At 47.5% G+C, this 27,506-nt stretch overlaps 1 protein-coding gene across 2 annotated transcripts in view; it reads right to left on the bottom strand.

Moving 5' to 3' along the window:
• The window catches only part of STK32B (serine/threonine kinase 32B), a 415,059-nt gene that overhangs the window by 270,332 nt on the left and 117,221 nt on the right, over nucleotides 1-27,506 (bottom strand). For both annotated transcript variants that reach the window (XM_028089513.1, XM_028089520.1), the window contains exon 3: nucleotides 13,038-13,189. In XM_028089513.1, coding sequence (XP_027945314.1) covers nucleotides 13,038-13,189 — 152 coding nt within the window. The remainder of the gene's footprint in view (nucleotides 1-13,037; nucleotides 13,190-27,506) is intronic.

Below are 27,506 nucleotides of genomic sequence, written 5' to 3'. Positions count from 1 at the left end.
GAAACAACTACAGGATCACGAGGGCAGAATTCGAGAGATAAGCAATACGATAAGACGAAACAACATTAGAATAATTGGGATCCCAGAAGAAGAAGAAAGAGAGGGGCAGAAGGTATACTGGAGCAAATAATAGCAGAGAACGTCCCTAATGTGGGGAAGGAAACAGGCATCAAAATCCAGGAGGCACAGAGAACCCCTCTCAAAATCAATAAAAAATAGGTCAACACCCCGACACCTAATAGTAAAACTTACAAGTCTCAGAGACAAAGAGAAAATCCTGAAAGCAGCTCGGGAGAAGAGATATGTAACCTACAATGGTAGAAACATTAGATTGGCAACAGACCTATCCACAGAGACCTGGCAGGCCAGAAAGGACTGGCATGGTATCTTCAGAGCACTAAACGAGAAAAATATGCAGCCAACAATACTATATCCAGCTAGGCTGTCATTGAAAATAGAAGGAGAAATAAAGAGCTTCCAGGACAAACAAAAACTAAAGGAATTTGCAAACACGAAACCAGCCCTCCAAGAAATATTGAAAGGGGTTCTCTAAGCAAAGAGAGAGCCTAAAAACAGCATAGATCAGAAACGAACGGAGACAATATATAGTAACAGTCACCTTACAGGCAATAAATGGCACTAAATTCGTACCTTTCAATAGTTACCCTGAACGTAAATGGGCTCAATGGCCCAATCAAAAGGCACAGGCTATCAGATTGGATTAAAAAAACCACACCCATCAATATTCTGTATGAAGAGACTCATTTTAGACCCAAAGATACCCCCAGATTGAAAGTGAGGGGGTGGAAAACCATTTACCATGCTAATGGACACCAAAAGAAAGCTGGGGTGGCAATCCTTATATCAGACAAATCAGATTTTAAAACAAAGACTGTAATAAGAGATGAGGAAGGACACTATATCCTACTTAAAGGGTCTATCCAACAAGAAGATCTAACAATTGTAAATCTCTATGCTCCTAACATGGGAGCAGCCAATTATATAAGGCAATTAATAACAAAAGCAAAGAAACACATTGACAACAATACAGTAATAGTGGGGGACTTTAACACCCCCCTGACTGAAATGGACAGATCATCTAAGCAAAAGATCAACAAGGAAATAAAGACTTTAAATGACACACTGGACCAAACGGACTTCAGAGACATATTCAGAACATTCCATCCCAAAGCAACGGAATACACATTCTTCTCTAGTGCCCATGGAACATTCTCCAGAATTGATCACATCTTAGGTCACAAATCAGGTCTCAACCGGTACCAAAAGATTGGGATCATTCCCTGCATATTTTCACACCACAATGCTTTGAAACTAGAACTCGATCACAAGAGAAAGTCAGAAAGAACTCAAATACATGGAGGCTAAAGAGCATCCTACTAAAGAATGAACGGGTCAACCAGGAAATTAAAGAAGAACTAAGATAATTCATGGAAACCAAGGAAAATGAAAACACAACTGTTCAAAATCTTTGGCATACAGCAAAGGCAGTCCTGAGAGGAAAGTATATAGAATACAAGCCTTTCTCAAGAAACAAGAAAGGTCTCAAATACACAACCTAACCCTACACCTAAAGGAGCTAGAGAAAAAAACAGCAAATAAAGCCTAAACCCAGCAGGAGAAGAGAGATAAGAAAGATCAGAGCAGAAACCAATGAACTAGAAACCAAAAGAACAGTAGAACAGATCAACGAAACTAGGAGCTGGTTCTTTGAAAGAAGGAACAAGATTGATAAACCCCTGGCCAGACTTATCAAAAAGAAAAGAGAAATGACCCAAATCAACAAAATCATGAATGAAAGAGGAGAGATCACAACCAACACCAAAGAAATACAAGCAATTATAAGAACATATTATGAGCAACTCTATGCCAGCAAATTAGATAACCTGGAAGAAATGGGTGCATTCCTAGAGATGTATCAACTACCAAAATTGAACCAGGAAGAAATAGAAAACCTGAACAGACCTATAACCACTAAGGAAATTGAAGCAGTCATCAAAAATCTCCCAACAAACAAAAGCCCAGGGCCAGATGGCTTCCCAGGGGAATTCTACCAAACATTTCAAGAAGAATTAATACCTATTCTCCTGAAACTGTTCCAAAAAATAGAAATGGAAGGAAAACTTCCAAACTCGTTTTATGAGGCCACCATTATCTTGATCCCCAAACCAGACAAAGACCCCATCAAAAAGGAGAATTACAGGCCAATATCCTTGATGAACATGGATGCAACAATTATCACCAAAATACTAGCCCATAGGATCCAACAGTACATTAAAAGGATTATTCACCATGACCACGTGGGATTTATCCCTGGGCTGCAAGGTTGGTTCAACATCCACAAATCAATCAACGTGATACAATATATTAACAAAAGAAAGAACAAGAATCATATGATCTTCTCAATAGATGCAGAAAAAGCATTTCACAAAGCACAGCATCCTTTCTTGATCAAAACTCTTCAGAGTATAGGGATAGAGGGTACCTACCTCAATATCCTAAAAGCCATCTATGAAAAACCTACAGCGAATGTCATTCTCAATGGGGAAAAGCTGAGAGCTTTCCTCCTAAGGTCAGGAACACGGCAGGGATGTCCACTATCACCACTGCTATTCAACATAGTATTAGAAGTCCTAGCCACAGCAATCAGACAACAAAAAGAAATCAAAGGCATCCAAATCGGCAAAGAGGAAGTCAAACTCTCACTCTTTGCAGATGATATGATACTGTATGTGGAAAACCCAAAAGACTCCACCCCAAAACTGCTAGAACTCATACAGGAATTCAGTCAAGTAGCAGGATATAAAATCAATGCACAGAAATCAGTGGCATTCCTATACACCAACAACAAGATGGAAGAGAGACAAATCAAGGAGTCGATCCCATTTACAATTGCACCCGAAACCATAAGATACGTAGGAATAAATTTAACCAAAGAGGAAAAGGATCTGTACTCAGAAAACTATAAAATACTCATGAAAGAAATTGAAGAAGACACAAAGAAATGGAAAAATGTTCCATGCTCATGGATTGGAAGAACAAACATTGTGAAGATGTCAATGCTACCTAGAGCAATCTACACATTCAAGGCAATCCCCATCAAAATACCATCCACTTTTTTCAAAGAAATGGAACAAATAATCCGAAAATTTGTATGGAACCAGAAGAGACCCCGAATAGCCAGAGGAATGTTGAAAAAGAAAAGCAAAGCCGGCGGCATCACAATTTCAGACTTCCAGCTCTATTACAAAGCTGTCATCATCAAGACAGTATGGTACTGGCACAAAAACAGACACATAGATCAATGGAACAGAATAGAGAGCCCAGAAATGGACCCTCAACTCTATGGTCAACTAATCTTTGACAAAGCAGGAAAGAATGTCCAATGGAAAAAAGACAGTCTCTGAACAAATGGTGTTGGGAAAATTGCACAGCCACATGCAGAAGAATGAAACTGGACCATTTCCTTACACCACACCCAAAAATAGACTCAAGATGTGAGTCTAAGACCTAAATGTGAGACAGGATTCCATCAAAATCCTAAAGGAGAACACAGGTAGCATCCTCTTCGACCTCAGCCACAGCAACTTCTTCCTAGAAACATCGCCAAAGGCAAGGGAAGCAAGGGCAAAAATGAACTATTGGGATTTCATCAAGATAAAAAGCTTTTGCACAGCAAAAGAAACAGTCCACAAAACCAAAAGACAACCGACAGAATGGGAGAAAATATTTGCAAATGACCTATCAGATAAAGGGCTAGTATCCAAAACCTCTAAAGAACTTATCAAACTCAACACCCAAAGAACAAATAATCCAATCAAGAAATGGGCAGAAGACATGAACAGACATTTTTCCAAAGAAGACATCCAGATGGCCAACAGACACATGAAAAAGTGCTCAACATCGCTCGGCATCAGGGAAATCCAAATCAAAACCTCAGTGAGATACCACCTCACACCGGTCAGAATGGCTAAAATTAACAAGTCAGGAGATGACAGATGTTGGCGGGGATGCGGAGAAAGGGGAACCCTCCTACACTGTTGGTGGGAATGCAAGCTGGTGCAACCACTCTGGAAAACAGTATGGAGGTTCTTCAAACAGTTGAAAATAGAGCTACCATACGATCCAGCAATTGCACTACTGGGTATTTACCCCAAATATACAAATGTAGGGATCCGAAGGGGTATGTGCACCCCGATGTTTATAGCAGCAATGTCCACAATAGCCAAACTGTGGAAAGAGCCAAGATGTCTATCAACAGATAAATGGATAAAGAAGATCTGGTATATATACACAATGGAATATTATGCAGCCATCAAAAGGAATGAGATCTTGCCATTTGCAAGGACGTGGATGGAACTGGAGGGTGTTATGCTGAGTGAAATAAGCCAGTCAGAGAAAGACATGTATCATATGACCACATTGATATGAGGAATTCTTAATCTCAGGAAACAAACTGAGGGTTGCTGGAGTGGTGGGGGGTGGCAGGGAGGGGGTGGCTGGGTAATAGACATTGGGGAGGGTATGTGCTATGGTGAGCGCTGTGAATTGTGCAAGACTGTTGAATCACAGATCTGTACTTCTGAAACAAATAATGCGATATATGTTAAGAAAAAAGAAAAAGAAGAAGATAGCAGGAGGGGAAGAATGAAGGGGAGTAAGTCGGAGGGGGAGACGAACCATGAGAGAGGATGGACTCTGGAAAACAAACGGAGGGTTCTAGAGGGGAGGGGGGTGGGGGGATGGGTTAGCCTGGTGATGGGTATTAAAGAGGGCACGTTCTGCGTGGAGCACTAGGTGTTATGCACAAACAATGAATCATGGAACACTACATCAAAAATTAAGGATGTAATGTATGGTGATTAACATAACAATAAAAAATTTAAAAAAAAAAGAAATGGGAAGAAGACATGAACAGACATTTCTCCACAGACAACATACAAATGGCCAACAGGCACATGAAAAAATGCTCCACATCACTGGGCATAAAGGAAAATACAAATGAAAACCACAATGAGATTCCACCTCACACCAGTCAGAATGGCTAAAATTAACAAGTCAGCAAATGACAGATGTCATTGAGGATGTGGAGAAAGGGGAACCCTCTTCCCTCTTGGTGGGAATGCAAGCTGGGAAAGCCACTCCGGAAAACAGTATGTAGGTTCCTCAAAAAGTTAAAAATAGAGTTGCCCTCTGACCCAGCAATTGCACTACTAGGTATTTACCGAAAGGATACAAACATTGTGATCTGAAGGGGCACCTGCACCCCAATGTTTATAGCAGCAATGTCCACAATAGCCAAACTATGGAAAGAGCCCAGATGTCCATCAAAAGATGAATGAACAAAGATGTGATATATATATATACAATGGAATACTACTCAGCCATGTGAAAAGGGTGAAATCTTATCATTTACATCAATGTGGATGAAACTGGAGGGTATTAGGCTGAGCGAAATAAATCAATCAGAGAAAGACAATTATCATATGGTTTCACTCACAGGTGGAATTTAAGAAAAAAACAGAGGAGGATAAAGAAAGGGAGGGAAAATAAAATAGGAAATCAAAAAGGGAGACAAACCATAAGAGACTCTTAGCTCTAGGAATCAGACTGAGGGTCGCTGGAGGGGAGGTGGGTGGGGGATGGGGTAACCGGGTGACAGGCATTAAGGAGGGCACGTGATGTGATGAGCACTGGTGTTATATGCAACTGATGAATTACTGAACTCTACCTCTGAAACTAACGATACACTATATGTTAACTAATTGAATTTAAATAAGTTAATTAAAAAAGAAAAGAAGATAAGTATATAATAGGCATGGTGTGTTGTAAGGTGAAATGTGCCATAGCAGATAAAGCAAAGGAGAGTTAGTGGACTAGGGACAGCCAGGGCGGAGTTTTAAATTTGGTGGTCAGAGAAAGCCTCAAATAAAAGGTCACATTTGATAAAGATCTGAGGCATGTGAAGGGCTGTGCTTGCATGTGGCCAGAGGAGATTATCCCAGGCTGAGGGAGGCTGAGAGCAGAGACCTGAGTAGGGTGGGGGAGGGCAGGTGCCTGGCTGGGGGAAAAACATCGGGGAGGCTGCCTCATGACTTCCAAAAACTTGGAGAAACAAGGGCGCTGCAGCCTCCAATTTAATTAAGCTCGATACAGCAGGTAAGCACTCCCCATTAAAATGTATTACAATTCCAATGCAATGTTTGTCTCTTTGGATGTGAGCTTAACACAAAATTGCCGGGTGGTTAAGCATCCACCAGCTTTGTCTGCGGTCCTCATGGGTATAACCAGGCTCCCTGCCTCCCACCAGAGTTTCATGTATATAAACCGTTCAAAGGATTTACAGGTCATTAGCCATATTTCAGTTTTTATTAGAAGGAAGTATAATAAGGTACATCTGCCCAATAAATGATCATTTCCACAGGGCTTTCGTCCACTGGATCTCATTTGCTTTGGCCTTCACAAAGCATGGAAGTGGGGCGCCTGGGTGGCTCAGTCGGTTAAATGTCTGCCTTTGGTTCAGGTCATGATCCTGGGGTCCCTGGATCAAGCCCCATGTCGGGCTCCCTGCTCAGTGGGGAGTCTGCTTCTGCCTCAGCTCCCCACCCCCGCTCCTGCTCTCTCACTCACTCTCTCTCTCAAATAAATAAAATACAATATAAAATAAAAAAAAAAACAAGGGAGGGAGCTACTGTCCCCATTTTGCAGATGAAGAAACTGAGGCTTTCCAACAACACCATCCTAGGAAGGGAAGGACCTTTTCCCTCTTCCCACTTCCTGTCCAGTGTACAGGCACCACGTTCACCCCTGCATTCCTCTTGAAGTATCCCTCTCCTTGAGGGCGGAGCTCATCCCTGGCTCATCTTCACGTGTGGGAGGCTCACCCCCAGGCCCAGCTCACAGACGTTGGGTTTAGAGACAGCTTTGCTGCTAGATCTGGGACTGTCAGGGTTGTGCTGGAGCTGGCTTACACTGGCTCCCAAGAGTAGTTTTTCAGAAGAGTAGATTTTCAGAAATTTTGCAAGCTGGTTGACATCATGTTGTCGGTTTGAATTCAACCATGTCTTAGTCTGTTTTGGCTGCTATAATAGCATACCATAGATGGGGGGGCTTATAAACGCAGAAATTTCTTTCTCATGGTCCTGGAGGCTAGAAGCTCAAGTCGAAGACAGATTTGGTATCTGGCAAGAGTCAGCTTTCTGGTCCATAGATGGCTTGTTATGGTGTCCTCACACAGGGTCTGTGGGCCCTCTTTTATAAAGGCACTAATTCCATTCAGGAGGGCTCTACCCTCATGACCTCATCACCTCCCAAAGGCTTCATCTCCCGATATCATCCCATTGGAGGTCAGGCTTCAACATATGAATTTGGGGAAGACACAAATATCCAGTCCACAGCAAGCCCTGACATGGAAATCAGCTAACTCTACAATTCAGGGCTTGCTGTCTTTTCCCCGGCACACAGGTTGTTAAGGATTTATTTACTGCTATGTTATTGCTTCTAATCCCAGTGCTGCCTCCTGTTAGCTATGTAGCTTTGCACAAATTATTTAGCCCCCTGGTCCTCAGCTTTTCCAACTGTAAACTGGGGATAGGAACACCCATCCCATGAGATGCTTCTGAGGATTAATCAAGGTATAACAGGAAAAGAGCCATGCAATGTAGGTGATCCATAAAGAGTGGTGTTACTAATATTATCAAGCATTGAAGAAGTGTGGGATGAATTTCGTAAATCCCCATGGGCCAAGGAGACTCCTAATTACAGAAAAATACATGGGAAACATCAGAGCAGTCAGAAATGGGCATAAGAAGGTGTCGTGGTGGGTCAGGAGATGAGGAGAGCAGAGTACCCCAAAGATCAACGGCAGGTCCAAGGTAAGTCTTTGCTCTTCCAAATGACCTTGGGCAAATCCCATGCCCTTCCTGATTGATTGCAGGATCCCCCATTCACCCACAGGGATTGTCTGATACACCAGGGCCCATGCCCCAGGCCCAGCCCCACCTTCTGTGCTCCCTGTGTTTGCATGGCACAACCTCTGTCTCCTGACCAGGCAGTCCAAAATGTTGGAAATCTGTCATCTTGAAAGCACAAGCTGGAAGCCATGAGTGATGTTAACAAATCCTAGAATAGTAAAGTTTGTGAAAAGGATCCTGGACAAGACAGCATCACCTCCTGCCCCCTTTATTAAGGCAGTTTCCATGGCGATGGAGCTTGAAGAGGTTACTTACTGGAACCCCAAGAGCATTTTCCATCTGTGTGTCTGGGATGGACCAGGAGATCACCCGACCCTCAGGACATGGGGGACATGAGTAATCTATACATTTTTTAAATTATCCCAGGACCCCAAAGGACAGTGGCTACTCAAGATGTCAGAAAGAGAGCAGGGGAGCACGTCAACTATTGGCTTAATGTCTGTCCTCTCGCATCTGCAAACTCTGTGAAAACAGGGGAGTGACTCTGGCTCAGTGTTCTGTTTCCGCTGCTGGCACGGTGTTTGCCATATTGCATGCCGGCCCTTAGCACGGCATGCATGAACTTCCTGGCCGTCAGACGCTGGGAATACAGAGATGAATAAGATGTGGCCCATCCCCCAAGCAGCTCCCTCCTGATGGTGGCAACAGACCCGCAAGCAGATAAATGTGACTGAGCTGTCTTGTTCGATAAGAGAGTCCAGGAGAATGCACCCCCAGCTGGGGGCACATGTGGCAGTGCTGCAGAAGCTCGATAGCGGACGTGAACCTGGCCTATAAACTGCAAGAGGGCAAGGTTCTCTTCATCCCCGTACCCCGAGAAAGTAAGATAGTACCTGGTACACAATAAGGGTCCAATACATGCCTATTTAATGAATGGATACTTGGGGGAGGAGAAGCAGAAGTTCTCACAGTGAACAAAGGGAGACACTGTTCTAGGTGGGAGAAATGGCTTATGCAAAAGCCCGAGGGATGAAGACAGCAAGATGAATGACAGGTGCCACTTGTCAGCTGGTTGGGTTGGAACAAAAAAAATGGAGCAAGATGGTATCAGAGGTTGGTGTCAGCAGGAGAGACTAGCATAGTGTCAGACGCGGGGTCATGGAGAGACATGAAGTCTGCGGGGGTGGGGACGCCGTTGCTGGATTCCACAGAGAGATGGCAACCTCAGGTTTGCACTGCGGTAAGAGTCGCCCGGTGCCATGGACTCAATGTTTGTGTCCCCCCCCACCAAAAGTCATATGCTGAAACCCTAGTGCCCAGTGTGACGGTACTTGGTGATGGGGCCTCTGGGTGAAAAGTAGGTTATCAGGTGGAGCCCTCGTGATGGCATTAGTGCCCCTTTAAGAAGGAATGAGAGAAGGGCGCCTGGGTGGCTCAGTGGTTGAGCGTCTGCCTTCGGCTCAGGCCATGATCCCAGGGTCCTGGGATCGAGCCCCACATCGGGCTCCCTGCTTGGCGGGAAGCCTGCTTCTCCCTCTCTCACCCCCCGCTGCTTCCCTCTCGCTGTCTCTCTCTCTCTCTGTCAAATAAATAAATAAAATCTAAAAAAAAAAAAAAGGAAGGAATGAGAGAGAGAGAGAGAGAAGGAGCTTTTTCTCCCCCTCACCCCATATGAGGACCCAGCAGGAACACTGCCACCTGCCCACCAGGAAGAAGGCTGTCACCAGACCCTACCATGCCAGCATCCTGACCGCCACTTCCAGCCTCCAGAACAGTGAGAAATACACTTCATTGTGTAGTGTGTACACAGCCTTGTCTATCAGAATCCAGGATGGCAGCCCGAAATGACTAGGACACCCTGGTAGGGCAGAGTGGTGACGGACAGGGGAGGCCCTGGTAGGGCAGAGTGGTGACGGACAGGGGAGGCCCTGGTAGGGCAGGGTGGTGACGGACAGGGGAGGCCCTGGTAGGGCAGGGTGGTGACGGACAGGGGAGGCCCTGGTAGGGCAGGGTGGTGACGGACAGGGGAGGCCCTGGTAGGGCAGGGTGGTGACGGACAGGGGAGGCCCTGGTAGGGCAGGGTGGTGACGGACAGGGGAGGCCCTGGTAGGGCAGGGTGGTGACGGACAGGGGAGGCCCTGGTAGGGCAGGGTGGTGACGGACAGGGGAGGCCCTGGTAGGGCAGGGTGGTGACGGACAGGGGAGGCCCTGGTAGGGCAGAGTGGTGACGGACAGGGGAGGCCCTGGTAGGGCAGGGTGGTGACGGACAGGGGAGGCTGAATGTCAAAATGCCAGGTGGGAGGCTGTAGCGATAGTCAAGGCCAGTGATGATTATTTTTATGGAAATGAGGCTGCTCAGCAACTAAGGATTGTACAGGGCTTTTATCCTTCATCAAAGGTTCCCGGGGGTGGAGGCAGCGGTGCCAGTCTCTCTGCCCTCCCCCCAAACTCCTTCCTGCCCCCCTCCTTCAGTCAGAGCAGCCCCACATTTAAACACCTTACACAGTTAACTTTGGTCAAAGTCTCTGCACTTACAACAGTGTCAGCCTCTAATTTAAGTGGTTCTTTCTTGGCTCAGAGTGGTGCACCGAGATCTGTCTTGACTCGGTCCATCGCTACTCAGGGAAGCTTCCAGAAACACACACTGGCTATGAGGCCTGTCTGAAATGATTGCAGGTTGTCTGTCCTCAACCTCTCCTGCCAGGTATTCATTTCCACAGTGACTTCAGTGGTTAAAGGGGCAGGGGAGGCACCTGAGCAATTTTAAATGAAACATTTTAACAGCTAGTCTAGTAAATGTAGGCCATCCGGTAAGTGGAAACGGGTTTTGAAAATGAGAATGGGGGACTAAGTGAGCTGTGCAAGCAGCGGAGGCCCGCCTGAGTGAGCAGTGCTAAGATGGTCAACACCAACCACCTCCAGTCCTCCATCCAGTGACCGCCTCTTGCCCAAGACCGTGCGGGCACCTGCTCCCTAGCGCCCCGTCTGGTCCTTCCAGCCACTGTATGGCATAGTAGCCTTCTTTTCCCATTTTACAAGGAAGGGAACTGAGACACAAAGAAGAGAATCAATTTGCTCTCGAGGCCTCTCTACTCCATGACCTGGCAGGCTTCAGCCCCAGAAGCTCATTTCCTCACAGCTCTGCAGACCGGAAGCCCGAGCTCAGGGTGCCCACATGGCCGGGTTCTGATGAGAAGCCTCCTTCTGCCTTGTAGACAGCAGCCTTCTTGTTGCGTCCGCACAAGGGGGCGGAGAGACACTCTTCATCTTCACAGGCCACCATCTGTTCTGTTCGGGGCCCCACCCTAATGACCTCATATCACCTTAATAGCCACCTGAAGGCTGTCCCCAGATACGGTCACACTGGGGACTAGGGCATCAATATATGAATCGGGGGGCGGGGGGTACACAGTTCAATCCATTGCAGCCTCGCAGAGTGTTAAGAGGCAGGTCTGCCATGGGAACCCGGGGGGTCAGACTCAGAGCCCGAGTGCTGAAACACCCCCCCATCTCCCTCCTGCCCGCCTCTTCCCCCACCTCTCTCCTGCCCTCCTCACCGCCCCCCCACCTCTCCAGGGCTCCTGCTAATGCACCACCTTGACCCTCCTGTGGGTGTGATTTCTCATTCCTTTTCCCTTTGCCCCCCGAGTCCGAAGCCCTAGAGAGCAAAACAGCGGCACTTTAGAACAGGTGAAAATACTGCTCTTGACAACAACTTGGATCATCACCCCCTCCTTCAACACGCATCACACGTCCGCGCATGCATCCAGACACCCTCGCTCCACTCTAAGGAGTCCCCTGGAAGGGGTTATTTCCCACAAACCAATGAAGTGTTTGGATCGCTGCCTGGAGACACGGAGAACTTGCACTTGTTTCTCAGGCTCTAGCTTGTAACACAGAGTTAGGCTTGTCCCCATGGAGATGCCCAGGTGTGAGGCATCTGTCAGGCATACTGTGGTTTTCCCAAGCAGGACAACTCATGTCGCCTTGGTCCATCACCCTTATTCGGGGTGCCTCTGAGTGTGGAGAGCAATGGAAACAATGGGTGGTAGCCTATTAGGAATATGCACTAGACTAGACTTTCCCATTGGGGAGTCACTAATGATGCTCAACTGAGGTGCAGAATGAACCGGCCAGAATGTGTTTCCTAGAACAGCCTGTTCTGTCCAACAAAACCAAGCTCCAGGAACACTGAGAAAGTACCTCCTCTAATATGTCTGCGACTGTGTCAGACTCCCAGAAACAAAGAACCAAGAGAGCCCCTGCCTTCAAGAAGCAAGCGATTCCTCGGTAAGCCCAGAGATTTGGGTTCGAGCTTACTGCGGGAAAGGCTGTGCTGGGCGGGTCAGGGACACAGCAGATGGAGACGGTGAGGCGCACTCAGCTGGCCTGTGGGTTAGGGAAGGCTCCTGCCCCAAGTGCCTCCTAAGCTGGATGAAAGGAATGTGCGGGATTCAGTTAGAGGAAGTGAGCACAGTGTGGTGCGGGGCAGCGCGGAGTGGAGGGAAGATGAAGGTGGAAATTTCATGGAGAGTTAATGTCATTGCAAAGGCACGGCGGCAGGGAAACACCAGCAGGTAGCATTTCAAGGATGCCAACTGAAATCAGAGAAAATAGCCCAGATGGGATGCAGAGAAAGTTCTAGAACATGGATCATGGCCTGCCTTATGGGCCAGATTCAGAACTCGGAATTTAGCATATCCATACTGGCCAGCCATCCTGAGGCCTTCTTGCCATCAACACTATGCGTGACATGTTTTAAAAAGCTAAAGTCCCCTCTACTTGGCTTTCTCTTACAGGATCCCGCACATTTCCTCAGAAATACAAAAGCCTTCTCTTCAAAATCTATTTTCAACTCTGATTCGTCAGGTAAGAGAACAGAATTAAAATTAAAAGTGAGCAGATACGTCCAGATTTCATGAGGGAATGTACTCCACAAAATATCCACCAGAGAACGTAACTCTACAAAATAGTCAAAAGAGTGTCTGCATCCAGAAAGTTTCACTTCTACCTCTCTACCAGGCAGAAGCTTCCTTTCAGCAGAGCGGGCTTTGCACGTGGCTCCAAGGTGAGGATGCCCCCAGAGCCCGGCATGCAATCACTCACCACAGGTTGACCAAGAAAGGGTGCTCCAGCCCCTGCATGATCTGGAGTTCCCGGAACACGTTCCGAACCTCGTCCCTCTCGATGCATTTCTGCTTGTTCATGTACTTCATTGCATACATTTTCTTAGTGTCTCGCTTCTGCACGATGCATACCTGAGTAACAGCCAAAGGAGAGAACATTCAGGCCAACATTTACCAAAAAAAAAAAAAAAAAAAAAAAAGGCGGCCCCTCCCTGCACTTCTACCTCTGGGTTTAAACCTCTGTTTTGAGAAGTTGCTAGCAGAGTGGCTCTGGCCATGCCACAACCTCTCCGCATCTATAAAACGGAGGAGTTGGACCAGACCCACCTGTTCATCAGATACCTACTCGAAGCATTAGCTGTGTGCTAAGTGCTGGAAAAGGAGCTGCAGGTACAGGAGATGGAAGGGGCAACCCTGCACTCAAGGGGCGCACAGACCAGGAGGAAAACAGACAAATGCACCAATGTCCGCAGCGCGGAGGCACGTGGCATTGGTGCCCACTGTAGCCCCCGGCCTGCCCCACCTGAGCGCATACCTGCCTGCTAGCCTGGCTTTTCTCTGCTCAAGGACTCTCTCTGCCATCAGTGTCCACTTTGCTGCCCAGGCAACAGGACGGCGATGCCAGAGAATCAAGGCCGGCAGGAGCAGCGTCTCTACCCCAGGCCCCTCGCCTGTTCCGCGGGGTAAGTCGGAGAAGTGGCCCACGGGGCACCTGGCTTGACGGCACACCCTTTACTGGCAGTCTTCCTGCCTCCCCTCCCCTGACTCACTTCCCAACTCACCTCCCTGTGCTGTTTTCACCTCTCCAGTGCCCTGGGCTCAAGTCCTCGCCTTGCACCCTGCTCCCAGGATTCCCCAGGCTCAGGCGCTGGGGGAGCAAGGGCGGAGCGTGATGCCATGATGGCAGCTCCTGGGTACTGAGCACTTTACTGAGGGCCAGACGCTGAGCAAATGCTCTCCCTGACAATCCACTCAAGGGCCTCTCCAATAAATCCTCCGTCTTCCCCCGAGCAGAGGAGGTGGTGGCCCTGAGTGTACTAATTAGTGCACCCAGCATCCAACAAGCCCCTACGTGTCAGGACAGAGAGTCGAGCCCAGACGGTCTGACTCTGGAGTGACCCCCTGGCCGGGGCCGCGGGGGCAGGTGGGAGGACGGGCCATCAGGGAGGGCTCCCTGGAGGAGTTTGTGCCAGAGCAGGAGCACAGAAGATGGAACGATGGGAAGGAAGAGACTTCTAGGGAAACGGAAGAGTGTACAGGAGGACTGGGACCGAGGACACGCAGCAAGGAGTGCGGTGTGGCGGGAAATGTTCACCGCGCACCGCGAGCAGCTAACAGGGGCCTTATCAGCCAGTCCTCCCAAAGGCTTGAGGAGGTATTGGCCTTCCTTCCTCGGGCCACCATAACACAGAGCCACAGCCTGGGCGGCTTACCACAAGACGCCTACTGTCTCTCAGTTCTAGAAGCCAGAGGCCCAAAGTCAAGGCGTCAGCAGGGCCGTGTCCCTCTGAAACTGCAAGGGAGGGTCCTTCCTTGCCTCTTCCAGCTTCTGGTGGCAGCCGGCACCCCTGGGCATCCCTGGGCTTGCAGCAGGCACTTTGATCTGGCCTCTCCGTCTGGTGTCCTTCGCCCCTCTGTGTGTCCGCATCTCTGTGTCTAAATTTCACCCTCTTAAGGATGCCAGTCCTTGGATTCAGGGCCCACTCTACTCCTGTATGACCTCATCGGAACTCATTACATCTGCAAAGACCCTACTCCAAATAAACTCCATTCTGAGATTCCAGGAGGAGGTGAATTTGGGGTGGCACTATTCAATCCCGTACACCTAGCTATTACTATGGTCCTCACTTGTCAGATAAAGGGAGAGAGGCACAGGAAGGCTGTAGACCCTCCTCACATCTTTGGACTCCAACCCAGACCCTGCCTTCCCCAGCAGGTACTTTCCACCAACACCCTACCTCCCTGAGGACAGGGCACTCGAGACAGAAGGCCAGGGATAAGATCATGGGCCTGGGCCCCCATCTCAGGAGCTCGGGATCTTCTCCAGAGTACCACGTTGCTCCTCTGCTGGAAATTGGACTCCTTTTAGCTCTGACATGCCATGAATGTTTGAGGCAATGATGAAAGACAATGGGGAGAGCCTGAACTCCGGCTCCCACTTCGCTTCTGCCTCCCTGAGCCCCAGTTTCTGGCTCTGTTGGAACAAAGTTAGTCCCCCCTGGAGGGGGGAAACTATATGAGACTACAGGAGACCGAGGAAGTAGAAGTGCCCAGCATATCAGGGAGTGATAAATGTCCTGAATCTTAATGTCTTAAACAGCACATTTCATGCCCCCTCTAAAAGGAGGTTCTCCCAGGCAGTAAAATCACCAGCATGAGACTGAAGGTCCATGGGGTCACATTTCCTTCTGACCTGCGGGGGTGGTTGGGTGGAGCCCTTCACACTGCAGAACCAAGGAAGTGGGGACAGTTGGGAGCAGCCCCCAGGCCTTGTCTCAGGCAGGTGGCTGAGGCACAGGGAATGCAACGAACAAAACCGGAGAGGAGGGAAAGGGCAGGGGAAGGGCAGCCTTAGTAACTGGTTGTGCAGCTGTTCTCAACAAGAGATGTCCACGTCCTCACACCCAGAGCCCGGGAACGTGACCTTATCAGGATAAAGGGCCTTTGCCTTTTACCTTGCAGATGTAATCAAGAGTCTTGAGATGAGATCACTCCTGATTAGGGTGGGCTCTAAATCCAACCAGTGTCTTTATAATAAAAGAAGCAAGAGGACCCAGAGGAGAGGGGGGTGTAACCGCGCAGGCAGAGCTGGGAGAGATGACATGTCTACAGACCGAGAACCCCGAGCATTGCTGGCAACCCCCTAGGAGAGAGGCACACACATGCACCCTCCCTCGAGCCTTCAGAACCCTGAGATCAACTTCTGCTCTAAGCCACCCCCAGCCTGTGATTCTTTGTTATGGCGACCAAAGAACACCAAACAGTCTGTCCCTGTTCCTCATCCACCTGCGGCTGACCGACTCGGCCAAGCGCCTCTGTGACCCTGACTCTCCTGCACGTGTGTGTGGGAGGACTGATCCTCCCAGGGTCTATGGTCAGCTCTCCATGGAGCCTAGCCCAGCATGTGGGCCACGCAGACACCCTGTAAACGCGGGCTGGCAGTTTCAGGGCCCACTCTGCCCTTGTATGACCTCATCGGTCATACATGGACAGACAGTTGCCTGGAATCCAACCCTGAGCCCTGAAACAGGGGGCACTGAGTACACTTGGCTCCCACAGTCCCTGTTTCCCAGGACCCCACATTCCAGTCCAAACCCACACTTGTGTTCTCTCCATGCAAGTCCCTGTGAGCGCAGGAATTTCTGCTATTTAGAGTCTAATGTGTGAAATTTCAGATGGGGAAATTTCAGACGGGAATATTTCACTGTCATAACTTCCTAAGCGGACGGTCCCACCTCTGATCTGGTCTCTGCAGGTGTCCTGCTGCCTAGTGGGGACTTCTGAAAAATGGGACTGGAAAGATGGGACCCTTCAAGGGCTTTCTTTCCCCTTCAGGACACAGTAAAGGTGTGTATCTTGGCATTCCAAGCCCTCCCTGCCTATGTTACCTCTGACACACACACACACGTGTGGGTACACACACCATACACACACACACACACCCACACCACTCGCACACACACACAACACTCACACACACACACCACACTCGCACACACACACAAATCCACACCACATTTATTGAAGAGACTGTCGTTTTTCCATTGCATGTTTTTTCCTGCTTTGTCAAAGATTATTTGACCATAGAGCTGTGGTCCGTATCTGGGCTCTCTATTCTGTTCCATTGGTCTATATGTCCGTTTTTGTGCCAGTACCATGCTGTCTTGGTGACCACAGCTTTGTAATATAGCTTGAAATCGGGCAACGTGATGCCCCCAGCTTTTTCTTTTTCAACATTTCCTTGGCGATTCGGGGTCTTTTCTGATTCCATACAAATTTTAGGATTGTTTGCTCCAGCACTTTGAAAAATGTCATTAGAATTTTGATTGGGATGGCGTTGAAGGTATAGATTGCTCTGGGTAACATCGACATTTTAACAATGTTTATTCTTCTGATCCCTGAGCATGGAATATTTTTCCACCTTTTTGTGTCTTCTTCAATTTCTTTCACGAGTGTTCTGTAGTTCCTAGAGTATAGATCCTTTACCTCTTTCGTTAGGTTTATTCCGAGGTATCTTATGGTTTTTGGTGCTATTGTAAATGGAATCGTTTCTCTACTTTCTCTTTCTACAGTTGCGTTGTTAGTGTATAAGAAAGCAACTGATTTCTGTGCATTGATTTTGTATCCTGCCACATTACTGAACTGCTGTATGAGTTCTAGTAATTTGGGGGTGGAGTCTTCTGGGTTTTCCACGACATATCATGTCGTCTGCGAAAAGAGAGTTTGACTTCTTCTTTGCCAGTTTGAATACCTTTTATTTCTTTTTGTTGTCTGATTGCTGTTGCTAGGACTTCTAGTACTATGTTGAACAATAGTGGCAAGGGTGGGCATCCTTGACGTGTTCCTGATCTTAAGGGAAAGGCTCTCAGCCTTTCCCCATTGAGGATGATATTCGCTATGGGTTTCTCATAGATGGATGTTATGAACTTGAGGAATGTTCCCTCTATCCCTATACTCTGAAGAGTTTTAATCAGGAAAGGAGGTTGTATTTTGTCAAATTGGACAGCCACATGCAGAAGAATGAAAACTCGACCATTCTCTAGCACCATTCACAAAGATAAACTCAAAGTGGATGAAAGACCTCAATGTGAGACAGGAATCCATCAAAATCCTAGAGGAGAACATAGGCAGTAACCTCTTTGACATCGCCCACAGCAACTTCTTTCAAGATACATCTCCAAAAGCTAGTGAAACAAAAGCAAAAATGACCTTTTGGGACTTCATCAAGATAAAAAGCTTCTGCACAGCAAAGGCAACAGTCAACAAAACAAAGAGGCAACCCACAGAATGGGAGAAGATATTTGCAAATGACACTACAGATAAAGGGCTGGTATCTAAGATCTATAAAGAACTTCTCAAACTCAACACCCAAAAACCAAATAATCAAGTCAAAAAGTGGGCAGAAGATAGGAAAAGACACTTCTCTGAGGAAGACATACAAATGGCTAACAGACACATGAAAAAATGTTCATCATCATTAGCCATCAGGGAAATTCAAATCAAAACCACAGTGAGATACCACCTTACACCAGTTAGAATGGCAAAAATGGACAGGGAAAGAAACAACAAATGTTGGAGAGGCTGTGGAGAAAGGGGAACCCTCTTACACTGTTGGTGGGAATGCAAGTTGGTACAGCCGCTTTGGAAAACAGTGTGGAGGTGCCTCAAAAATTTAAAAACAGAGCTACCCTATGACCCAGCAATTGCACTCCTGGGTATTTACCCCAAAGACACAGATGTAGTGAAAAGAAGGGCCACATGCACCCCAATGTTCATAGCAGCAATGTCCACAATAGCCAAACCGTGGAAAGAGCCGAGATGCCCTTCAACAGATGAATGGATAAAGAAGATGTGGTCCATATATACAATGGAATATTACTCAGCCATCAGAAAGGATGAATACCCAACTTTTACATCAACGTGGATGGGACTGGAGGAGATTATGCTAAGTGAAATAAGTCAAGCAGAGAAAGTCAATGATCATATGGCTTCACTTATTTGTGGAACATAAGGAATAACATGGAGGACATTAGGAGAAGGAAGGGAAAAATTTGGGGGGGAATTGGAGGGAGAGACGAACCATGAGAGACGATGGACTCTGAGAAACAAACAGGGTTTTAGCGGGGAGGGGGGTGGGGGGATGGGTTAGCCCGGTGATGGGTATTAAGGAGGGCACTTACTGCTTGGAGCACTGGGTGTTATACGAAAACAGTGAATCATGGATCACCACATCAAAAACTAATGATGTACTGTATGGTGACTAACATAACATAATAGAATTAAAAAAAAAACAAAAACAAATCCACATCACATACAAATACACCACGCCAACTATCTCAAACCCTTTAGGATTTCTTTGAAGAATTCCTCCACCCGCATACTGCCTTCTACCCTTTTTGCCTCCTCCCCTGCCCTCTCACCCTCTAACTCTGTGCCCATTCATTGCTTTCTTTAGGAAGCTTCCTTTTATCCTTGAAGTCCATATTCAGACCCTTCCCAATGGACTCCCAGAGCCCCTATTTTTAGCAAGCTGCTTCACATACTGGATTATGAATCCTGTGCTGTTTCATATGCTGGATTATGAATCTTGCGCTCCTTCCAACACTGGATTATAAATCCCTGTTTACTGTCCAATGGTCAGAACCCAGGCATCATGAAGGCAGGGGCCAGGCTGCCTGGTTCCCTATCGAAGCCCACACTTTCAGGGGCTCAGACACGTGAATTTACCACCTTGGCCCTGGACTCCTGGCAGGAGCATATTCTGTTCGTTCTGCTTAGAATACCCTCTTGCAGGCTTCCCCGGGCGTCACTCCCTGCAGGCATCACGGCCTCCTGATCCCAAGGCCTCCCTGATGCTGACCGCCAGGCCTGAGGCAGAGTCCACAAAGGAGCTGGATTTCATTGACAACTGTGTCCACCATGCCCTGTGTGGCCGCAAGCAGGTCAGCATCCTTGGTGCCACCATATTAACAATGGAAGAGGAAGGGCTTCTGTTCCTCCAAGCTCCACATCCCATGGCAACCTTGTGATGGAGGGAATCTGTTGAAAGCTCATGAGCTCATGGCAGGTGCTCTAGAGGCCAGGTGAGCACTCCTCTCCACCAAGTGACTGCCCAGGTCCTGGGAACCTCCAACTTCAAAAGAGAAGAGGTGGGTTCCCAGCGGCACCACAGCCCCTGTACAGCACAGCACAGATTTCCATGAGAAATCACAATTAATGAGGCAGAGAGTGAGCAGTTTGGCCAAAGCTGCGCAAGCTGCCAAAAGGCAAACACTCAATTAGCATTCCTCATTATTCTAATTCAATTAGGAACTGATGGTATCGCTATGAATCACAATTTGTTGGGACAGATAAATAAATGCTAGCTAGCATGGATTTCAGGTGACTTGCCGGAAGGAAGGCCCGTGTCACGCAGACATCTCTATGTGCGAGTGGAGAAGGGGACCGATGCATGTTGCAAACCTCCACAGCCCTGGCGTCCGGGGGTCTGCAGTCCCACTTCACATTCAGATTGCTGGCGATGTGGGTTCTGCGGCACACCCGGGGGTCTGGGAGGGCCCTGGGATTTTGTGGTTTTTAAAAGCTTCCCCGGAAAGTCTGACGTGCAGGCTGGTTGAGATCCCTTTGCTGGGCTCCAGGAAAGTCCCTGTCTGGCTGCATCTTCAGTGACCTTGATGGTCAGTACTCTAACCTCCACCTTACAGCTCAGGCAAGCCAACCTCTGCAGTTCAGGGGACCCCAGAATCAGAGGTCAGAGCTGAGGTGGGAACCCAGAGCAATGCGGGTGCAAAGGCTGGCCCTGCCCTTCCATTGAGCCCCCGTGGAGGGACTCAGCTAATCTCTCTTCTGCCCACCCACCCCCAGCTACAGTGCACTTGGCAAAACCTGTTGAGTGAATATACTGCCATGGTGTACATTAAAGCATACTGGTGATGCATGCTTGCAGGAGCGAGAGTCTGGGAAACAACCAATGTGAGGACAAGCAAGAAAAAAACTCAGGATAAAAGAGGTTCACTGAAGACAGTGATCATGCTGGATACCATTGTCCAAATATCCTACGTGGCAGGAAAACTGACTTTGGCAGACAATGATTGTGAACTGCATAATATGCATCCTCCCCCTTCTTCCTCTATAATAGGATAATAGGACAATTTTCTTCAAGGAGGCAGTGTGATCCATTAAATACTCACTTGTAGCCAGAGGATGCCATAGTTCTGGCCAATAAGATTGTAGTCTGCTGGAGGCTTCTAGGAAGTCTTGCTTCAGAGGATCCCAACTTCTCCCCTTCACCACTTTTCTTGTCCTTCCTATCTTGAATACATATGTAATGTCTGGGGATGCAGCAGCCCCTTGTGACCATGAGGCCAAAGGCATCTCAGAGATGCTGAACCTGTTATCGTGGAGTCACCTACCTTCAGATTTCTTGTTAATTGAGAAAAATAACCCCTCTTTGTTCAAACCACCATAAGGCAGACTTTCCGTTTCTGGCTGCTGAGAACATTCCCACCTGATGCACAAACTATACAGTCATTTTTCTTTTTCTTTTTTTTTTTTTAGCTAAACAAATAAAAAGGGGATTTATTGGCTTATATAATTGAAAAGTCCATGGGTAGGTAGCAGAAGCTGGATCTCAGTTAAAGGGTTCAAACTATCATCCAGATTCAGTTTCTCTCCACCCTCGACTCTGCCTTCCACTGTGTTGGCTTCACTCTCAGGTGCCATGTGGTACTCCCCAGAAACCCCAGGCACATTCATTTCTTAGCCAAAGACATGTGACTGAAATGGTCCAATCAGAGCGGATCCTGCGACTTGTGGAGAAACAACAGGGAAGAAACTATGACTCTTCTACTAAACTTGAATGTACGGTCATTTTTCATAGCACAGAAGGCCCATGTGGTCTCTGACCAATGGTGGCCTTGCTGGAGTAGTCAAAAGTTGGCCTCAAGAAAAATACTCATCTGCATGAATATTTTACTCAGCAAACAGTTATGAAATGCCTGCCATGGGCCTGGTACCACACCTGCGATGAAGAGAGGGCACGCACCGCCTGCCCCACTACCACAAGTTAATGGGATAAGCAGACAATATTCAAGAATAAAAGCCAAGGTCGTTCACCATTAGCCACCGGGCCCTCCGTGGCCTGGCCCTACCTTCCTGGCCCTGGCTTCCCACACTGGCCTCCAGGCCCTTCTGTGTCTGCTCCACCCTTCCCCAGGCGCCCCAGTCTTGGGCCCTCACCTCCTCACCTCCTCCAGGCTCTGCTCGCGAGTCACTCTACCAAGTCAGCGTCCCTGACCTCTCCGTGGGAGAGAGCTAACCCCTCCTCCATCCGCATGTCCTCTACCACCTGACCAGCTCCTGTCACTGATCATACTTCTCGGTTGGTTTGTTTTTCCACTGTTGGTCTCCCCTCTGTGTCATAAACTCCATGATAATAGGAATTTTTCTCTCTTTTGTTTGCGGCTCCATCCTCCGTAACCAGAACAGTGCCTGGCACATGGCAGGTGTCTGACTGATAAGTGTGGCTGGCTGAGGGAATGAATGGGTAATTATTTAGGAAAAGGCAGTGCTATGGAGGAGGTGAGCACATGAGGCTAAGGGACCCAGAAGAGGGATCCTAACCAGGTAACGGGACTAGGGAAAGGCATTCTGGAAGAGACTGTTTCTGAGTCATCAAGGGTTGGCTTCATGGGATGGAGGTGTAGAGGGGAGAGAGAAGGAAGTGTATTACCACAGCCCCTCTGGAAGTACAAGGAAACGGAACACACGTTGGTGCGTGTTAGCATGTGTTAGCAGCTTTCTCAACTTGCTCGTCTGTAAAATGGGGCTAGGAGTGTACTTAATGGGTGGTCACGAAGGTTGCGTGGTAAAGCACTTTCTACATTATTTACTAGTGCTGTGATTATGATCATCATTCATATGCGTTCTGAAGGTAGGAGCAGAGGATGTCGTAGGGATGGGCAGAAGTGGCCCAAGAAAGACCTCAGGAACGATTTCACAATTGTCATGATAGGTAGTTTTATGCGTCAGCTGGGCTGGGTCACGGTGCCCAGATATGTGGTCAAAGGTCCTTCTGGATGTGTCTGTGAAAGTTCTACTGAAGGGTTTTAAAAGTGGATGTAGGTGTACAGTTGTGACTGAATGGATGAGGACAGAATAAATGAGCAATATGGAAACGTGGGGTTTGGGGAGGAGGGGAGTTCCTTCTGATGGCAGGGTGGATGCGGCTTTGGAAGCAGTCCCAAAAGCTGATCCTGCGTTTTACAAAAAAAATTAATGCCACTGCTTACGTATACACATATCCCCTCCACTCCCCTGAGTCACAGGGGAGACCGCAGTGTCAGGAAATGCCCCCAAAAAGGGCCTCTGAGGCCCTTAGTGCTGGAAATGCGTCCCTTCGCGTGAAGCAAGTCGGAACCACTCCCTGGGCGTCAGAAGGCCTAACATGCTCATCTAGAGGATGGAATGAGACATCCTTATGGGAAGATGTCAGGAAATGCAGACCAGTGAGGTCTGTCAGATTGGTTGGTAATGGATCGTTTGCTCTGGTCAATGCCTGAAAGCCGTTCACGAGTGAGCCTGCATTTCCTGTGATATTTAGCTCTTAATAAAGCGATCCCCAGAAGACAGCAAATTCCTCCCAAGTATGCCTCAAGCCAAACACGACCTAATTAATATGAAATGAATAAATATTTCACTAAAAAGAAATGGATTCCATCTTTTGTAAAAGATGTCTGCGCAAACAATAAAGGCTTCTAGTAAAAAGCACCACGTTTAAGAAATCTAAAAATGATTCTTACATAAGAGGAAGGGCTCAGGTGCAGGAAGTTAGGCGGCTTGCCCAGAGTCACTTGCTTGAGTCAGAATTTCAACTCAGCTCTGTCAGACTCTGGAGTTGTATCTCTCTAACCTTCGTGCTATAAACTGATTAACTCGTGCATTTTCAAAGAGAGCAACCATACATTCCGAGTCCCCACTAAGGCAGATGGTGCAGATGGTGCTGGCTGAGCGTCTGACACACATCTGCTGTTCCTTATCCCATTGCTAACTTTCCCTGCCACAGGACCTTTGCACCTGCTGCCCCTTTTGTCCATGATGTTTTTTCCCTCAGATCTTCACATGGTCTGTTTTCCTGTCAGCAATCAGGTCTTAGCTTAAATGTCTACTTCTCAGACCTTCCCTGTTGCCCTCTCCTCCAAGGAAAGCTTAGTCTTACCCTCCCGGGTTGCTGTTCTATACATTTTCTGCAGAACAATGATCATCACTACGTCATTGTGTTTGTTTAATGTTTGTGTGTTAGTCTCTGGCATCAGGGACCTTGTCCAGCTTGTTCATCACACCATCACAAGCACCTGGAATAATGCTGGGACACAGCAGTTGCCATCAACATTTACCGTTTGATTTCTGCTGTGTGTCCCACCATGCTACTATTACCTTGGAGGCCCAGCACTTTAAAAGATTAAAAAAAAAAAAAATCCAAAACACTAAAACAACAACAACAACAACAAAAAACCACCTAAGTCAAATGTTTCTAACATTCAAACTTATAAACATATATAGAAAATCGAATCTGTTTAATTCCAGAATGGATTTATTAGAGTCTGGTCACTAAATTGGTTAGTCTGCTATTAATCAAATATATATATATATATTTTTTACACCACAAATTTACATGCAGATGAAAGTCTGGACTATGGAATGAGACAACTAATAACATGCTTGGATATGGAAGTGATCATCACTGCATAGTAAGGCAGTGTGGAGTCTGGGATGATCATTTGTGCAAGTCCAACTCAGTCTTATCCAGAATCTTCCTTTGAGGGACATAAAGAGCTATTATCATGTAACTCTGTGCCACTCTCTATTTTATGTGCAGACTGCCTCTGGCTATTCCATGAATTTTAATTAACTCCTGTTTATTTTGCTTCAACCCTGCAGCTCTTTAAGCAGAGGGCCCAACGGCCAATCCAAGAAAGACACCTGTGAAGCAAACTGCTCAGAACGTTCTGCCAAAGGTCCCTCTTCCTTTCTTGAAAATAATTATGCCCTCTTGACCTCAAAGTTAACTCAGAGTGGAACACTTCCCCCTGCACTCTCTCTGCCGGCACAGAAGAAAACTTGGACTGGCTCCGTCGTTGAAGCGTCGAGGGGTGCATGTAGAGGGCGGAGAGGGAGGCCGCAGGGGGATGGACGGAGCTGGTGGGCCCATCGTGAGATACAAATCCGCAGCAGGTGAGACAGAGGTGCACTTCAGGACCCCCACCCAGAGACAGTCAGATAAACAGTCAGCCAAGCCCATTGGTTGGCTGGCTAATTGTCAAGTTCCTCACTCACTTATATACATTCATGCATGCATATGTGTCATGTACATAGCACAGACGTAAACACATATATGTATAGGTAAATACACACTGCTTGGTGGGTACGTACATATACACATGTGTATATGTGTATATGCTGCTTGATGGTGTACATATATATGTATAGTCCATATGCCTATATGGGCGTCTGTAGAGTATGTGTGTATATATATATTCCTGTACATATGTCTTATATATTATATATAACTATACCAATATATTATAGCATAATATATATTATATTACTAGCATATTATATGGTAGAATACATACACCAATATTACACACGATATAAGTATATACTATGTATATAAAAGCAGCATATAGACACTGTGTACAGGATATGTATCTACAGATGTGTACATAAGCATATACCGTATGTGTGCATATATATGCGCCCATGTATCTATAGGCGTGCGTGTATACCGTGTGCATATATATGCGCCCATGTATCTAGAGGCGTGTGTGTATACCGTGTGCATATATATGCGCCCATGTATCTAGAGGCGTGTGTGTATACCGTGTGCATATATATGCGCCCATGTATCTAGAGGTGTGCGTGCACGTCCGTCTACATGCACACGTGTGTACATATACTGATCACTGGGTGCATGTGAAAATATGTGTGTGCGTATATATAGCTATTGCTTAGTGTCTCTGTATATGTTCCTCTATATACCTGCTTAGTGGGTTGCATAGTATGTATAAGCCTTTTGCATAGATGTATGTACATAAATATATGTGTGTAGATATACTGTTTAGTAGGAGTTGGGGATAGAACAGTGAACAATGAGGAAACACTGTTGCCTTCACAGAGCTTATATTCTGGTGCATGAGACCAACAACCAAGAGGACACGTGAATAAACACATAATGGGATCCCAGGTAGTGGCAGGTGCTCTGAAGCAGGGGACTAGAACAGGTAGGGGATATGGAACACTTGGGGGTGGGCGATCAAGTGGGGTGGGTATTCAGGGAAGACCCCGAGGGAGCGGACACTTAGGCAGAGATGTATACGGTATGAGTGAGGCTTGCAGAGACCAGGAGAGAGCAATCAAGCCGAGGGGGCAGCAAGCACACAGATCCTGAGTCAGAGTTAAGCTCAGCGTGTTCAAGAGACAAGAAAGACTGAGTGGAATGGGCGGGAAGACAGAGGAGGTGGAGAGGGGTGTCAGAAAAAAAAAAAAAAAAGTGAGCCACATTGTGGGGCCTTGCGGGCCGGCACAGAGAGACTGGCGTTCGTTCTGAGCGGTAGGGTAGCGGCTGGACATTTAGGCAGCAACCACGTGCTCGGATTTACGCTTTATCACACCACCAGCAGCCGTGTGGACAGGCTCTCACTCCTCCTTCTCATCCGTTCCCTAAGCAGCATTTATCAGGCCTTTGCCACATGCCGAGCGCTGAGCCTGGGGTTGATGGGACGGGGTAGGTGAATATGACCAGTCCCAACCTCTCAGGACTCTCAGTCTGATGGTGAAGGCGGACCACCCTTCAGCCAGATGTGCTGTGAGATGACCAGGCGAAGCTAAGAGAACCACACCTTCCCAACATGTCCCTCCAGGTGGCCCAAATCTTCCCAGAACCACGCAGGGAAATGCCAGCCACACTGGCTTCAAGAAGACACAAAAGGCATTTGAAAACGCCAGCCATACGCCAGGTATGGTTCTGGGGGCTGCACGGCCTCTGCCCCTTATTTTCACAATAAACCTTTTTTTTCTAAGATTTTATTCATTTATTTGAGAAAGTGGGAGAGAGAGAAAGCATGAGAAGGGGGAGGGTCAGAGGGAAAAGCAGGCTCCCCACTGAGCAGGGAGCCCGATGCGGGCCTCGATTCTGGGACTCCAGGATCATGACCTGAGCCGAAGGCAGACCCCAAACTGACTGAGCCACCCAGGCGCCCCTTCACATTAAACCTTTAAGAATACTATGGGCATTCTTTTCGGAAGAGCAAACAGAGGTCTGCAGAAGCTGTGTGATGGGTGCAAGTTCACATGGCCAAAAGTAGCAAGGCCAGAATCTGGGCCCAGACTTCTACAACTCAAAAACTCATGCTCTCTCTTCTACACTCTGCTGCTTCCAAAACCAAACATCCATGTTGCTGGACCCTGATGGGGATTCTCCTCCTGACCACCACGGTTTCCACTGATATGCATGTGACGAAAGCTGGTTTCAATCTAACTTCCGCATTTGGGAGGGACGTATGGAAACAAGACCAGCTGTGTTTGGCAGTGGTGTCCTCCCTGGGCCTCTGAGTCATCCTATATGTAAAAGGGAGGTAGTAATGCCCAGCACACTGGGTTGTTAGGGGGACAGGGTGATAACAGGAGTCTGGTTCCCAGGACAATGGCTGTGAGTTTCTGACTGGTCAGG

Source organism: Eumetopias jubatus, unplaced genomic scaffold (assembly GCF_037043125.1).
Source record: "Eumetopias jubatus isolate StellerSeaLion01/CBP00866 unplaced genomic scaffold, mEumJub1_p1.0 scaffold_2, whole genome shotgun sequence".
In the NCBI taxonomy this organism is placed as follows: Eukaryota; Metazoa; Chordata; class Mammalia; order Carnivora; family Otariidae; genus Eumetopias; species Eumetopias jubatus.
The sequence above is the reverse complement of the archived record's forward strand: the minus strand, read 5'-3'. Positions and strand labels throughout refer to the sequence as shown.